General features: G+C 52.5%; 1 protein-coding gene across 31 annotated transcripts in view; it reads left to right on the top strand.

Annotated features, from left to right (window-relative positions):
- Window positions 1–1,476: 1,476 nt before the first annotated feature.
- Window positions 1,477–3,239, top strand: part of LOC118372694 (brain-specific angiogenesis inhibitor 1-associated protein 2-like) — a 163,095-nt gene continuing 161,332 nt past the window's right edge. For 25 of the 31 annotated variants that reach the window (XR_008137182.1, XR_008137178.1, XR_008137181.1 and 22 more), the window contains exon 1: window positions 1,477–1,582. Coding sequence is in view for 8 of the 31 variants with exons in the window: in XM_052519775.1 (XP_052375735.1) it covers window positions 1,513–1,582 (70 nt within the window). In the remaining 23 variants the exon portion in view is untranslated. The remainder of the gene's footprint in view (window positions 1,583–3,239) is intronic. The other 6 variants (XR_008137184.1, XR_008137185.1, XR_008137183.1 and 3 more) reach the window with 1 other exon arrangement.

The raw sequence follows: 3,239 nt of genomic DNA, 5'->3' as shown, positions 1-3,239 counted from the left end.
CCCAGTTTTACTGAACGTTCAGAAAGTTTGGCAGAACCAGGAAGGTGACCTCTGGTGTCAGCCAATCAGTTCCCAGGGAACTTGTGTCAGCCAATCAGTGTCCAGTTAGTGGACCTGAAGAGCGACTGTACTGACCTTGGTTTAACAGGCGGTTTACAGTGGTTTACACATTATAGTGTGCAGATACTGAAGGATTTTTCACCCTGGAACACATTGGTACCATTGCAGGGTATTATAATTGGAGAAGTACAGCAGAGTAAGGTACAGTACAATGGACCTGCCAGCAGTATGGATAGGGACTGAGGAAGCAGGGGGACTGCTTGGAGTAGCTGTCTTTACACACCTGTCAGACTGGGACTGGACTAATTGGAAGAAACCCTGGAGGGAGGGAGGGAAGGAGGTGTGGATGGGAGATGTCAAGCCTGTTCCATGTTTGTAGTAATGGTTGCATTGTCATTGTAGAGAGAAGACTGGGCATGTTATTCTGTGTATATATAGTGGACATTGTTATTCCTTATCCACACACACCTCTGTTTCCATCACAGGAGGTTGTTGGCATCTTGGGGAGGAGGGGCTCGTTGTAATGGGGGAGGAGGGGCTCGTTGTAATGGGGGAGGAGGGGCTCGTTGTAATGGGGGAGGAGGGGCTCGTTGTAATGGGGGAGGAGGGGCTCGTTGTAATGGGGGAGGAGGGGCTCGGGAGGGGGAGGGGCTCGTTGTAATGGGGGAGGAGGGGCTCGTTGTAATGGGGGGGAGGAGGGGCTCGTTGTAATGGGGGGAGGGGCTCGAGGGGGAGGAGGGGCTCGTTGTAATGGGGAAGGGCTCGTTGTAATGGGGGAGGAGGGGCTCGTTGTAATGGGGGAGGAGGGGCTCGTTGTAATGGGGGAGGAGGGGCTCGTTGTAAGGGGGGAGGAGGGGCTCGTTGTAATGGGGGAGGAGGGGCTCGTTGTAATGGGGGAGGAGGGGCTCGTTGTAATGGGGGAGGAGGGGCTCGTTGTAATGGGGGAGGAGGGGCTCGTTGTAATGGCTGGAGATGAATGAGGGGAATGGGATTCCGCCTGTTTGATGCCATCCCATTTACTCCGTTCCAGCTGTCCTCCTCTTAGCAGCCTCCACTGGGCTTTCCATGTAATACTATGCAGAAAGACCACGGCATTATTTCAGTCCTCTGCAGTCTCTCTCTCTCTCATTCCACCTCCATAATCAATGGTCCTCCCTCTCCTCCATATTCCTCTCCTCCCCTGCTACAGTCATTGATAACAGAACATGTTGAAAAGCACTGTAGGTGGACTATTGATTCAACAGGGTTATTCTAGAAATTGAGAAGTGCTGTGTCCCTACGATTGTTTATTATGCGTGTGGGCAAGCACGTGTGTGTGTGTGTGTGTGTGTGTGTGTGTGTGTGTGTGTGTGTGTTTTTATGGCCACTCTAGTAGTATGCCAGCTTGTTCTACTGTCATTGTCTGTTTCTCCTCTAACAAACTCCCCTCCCTTCTCTCTCTTTCAGTCCATCATGGAACAGTTCAACCCCTGCTTGCGGAACTTCGTTGCCATGGGGAAGAGCTATGAGAAGGCCCTATCCAGTGAGTGTTCTATTCTTCTTCTCCTCTAATCTGGTTCTGTGTCCTGTTCTTCTCTTCTCTCCTCTCTTTGTCATCTGTTCCTCACCTCGCTCTCTCTTTCTCCTGCTCTCACTCTCTCCTCTCCAGGTCTAGGCAGCCAGTCACCAGCCTCCTGCTCTCACTCTCCTCTCCTCTCCTCTCCTCCCACTCCTCTCCCTCTCCTCTCCAGGTCTAGGCAGCCAGTCACCAGCCTCCTGCTCTCACTCTCCTCCCACTCCTCTCCCTCTCCTCTCCAGGTCTAGGCAGCCAGTCACCAGCCTCCTGCTCTCACTCTCTCCTCTCCTCCCTCTCCTCTCCAGGTCTAGGCAGCCAGTCACCAGCCTCCTGCTCTCTCTCTCTCCTCTCCACTCCTCTCCTCTCCAGGTCTAGGCAGCCAGTCACCAGCCTCCTGCTCCCAGTCTCCTCTTCCCACTCCTGCCGTCTCATTTAAGGTCTAGGCAGAGTCACCAGCCTCCTGCTATTTCTCATCCCTCTCCATCTCACTCCAGGTCTAGGCAGCCAGTCACCAGCCTCCTGTCTTATCATCTGGTCTGCAACTCCCTCTCCAGGTCTAGGCAGCCAGTCACCAGCCTCCTGAGGATCCCACTTCCCTCCCTCTCCAAGGCAGCCAGTCACCAGCCTCCTGCTCTCACTCTCTCCTCTCCTCCCACTCCTCTCCCTCTCCTCTCCAGGTCTAGGCAGCCAGTCACCAGCCTCCTGCTCCCAGTCTCCTTTGTGCCGTCTCATTTAAAGAAAGGGATGATATTTCTCATCCTGACACCGTAGCAGGCACACAGCCAGTCTTATCATCTGGTCTGCAACCCCTGGCACAGCCTCAGGAGTGAGGATGTTTCCCAAACGGTATCCTGTTCCCTACATAGTGCACTACTTTAGACCAGAGGGAATAGGGTGTTGTTTGGGACTCAGACAGAGAGGTGTGTTGCAGAGCAGCAGTACAATCAACGCCTGGGTCCTAATCAGAGCAGAGCAGCAGTACAATCAACGCCTGGGTCCTAATCAGAGCAGAGCAGCAGTACAATCAACGCCTGGGTCCTAATCAGAGCAGAGCAGCAGTACAATCAACGCCTGGGTCCTAATCAGAGCAGAGCAGCAGTACAATCAACGCCTGGGTCCTAATCAGAGCAGAGCAGCAGTACAATCAACGCCTGGGTCCTAATCAGAGCAGAGCAGCAGTACAATCGACAGCTGGGAGCAGAGATGGAGCACTGTGTACCTCTGGTGGAGTGATAGACAGTTCACTATAAAAGATCTGATAGACAATGGAAGTGTGTGTGTGTGTGTGTGTGTGTGTGTGTGTGTGTGTGTGTGTGTGTGTGTGTGTGTGTGTGTGTGTGTGTGTGTGTGTGTGTGTGTGTGTGTGTGTGTGTGTGTGTGTGTGTGTGTGTGTGTGTTTGCTCACTCTTTGGTTTTACTAAAGGTACAGATGGACTCGTCTGCTCTCCTAAACCTCTATCACACAGAGGACAGAGTGTAGTTGAACCTAACTTGCTCAGATATCTCTCACTTTGTACTGTAGGTCAGGTCTGTCAACACCCCAATAAACACCACAGACACACGAACACATTCGCTGACATTCGCTGACAGAAGAGTCTATCACTGTCTCAACACTGAATATATC

Source organism: Oncorhynchus keta, chromosome 5, assembly GCF_023373465.1.
Source record: "Oncorhynchus keta strain PuntledgeMale-10-30-2019 chromosome 5, Oket_V2, whole genome shotgun sequence".
Classification (NCBI taxonomy): Eukaryota; Metazoa; Chordata; class Actinopteri; order Salmoniformes; family Salmonidae; genus Oncorhynchus; species Oncorhynchus keta.
The sequence above is the reverse complement of the archived record's forward strand: the minus strand, read 5'-3'. Positions and strand labels throughout refer to the sequence as shown.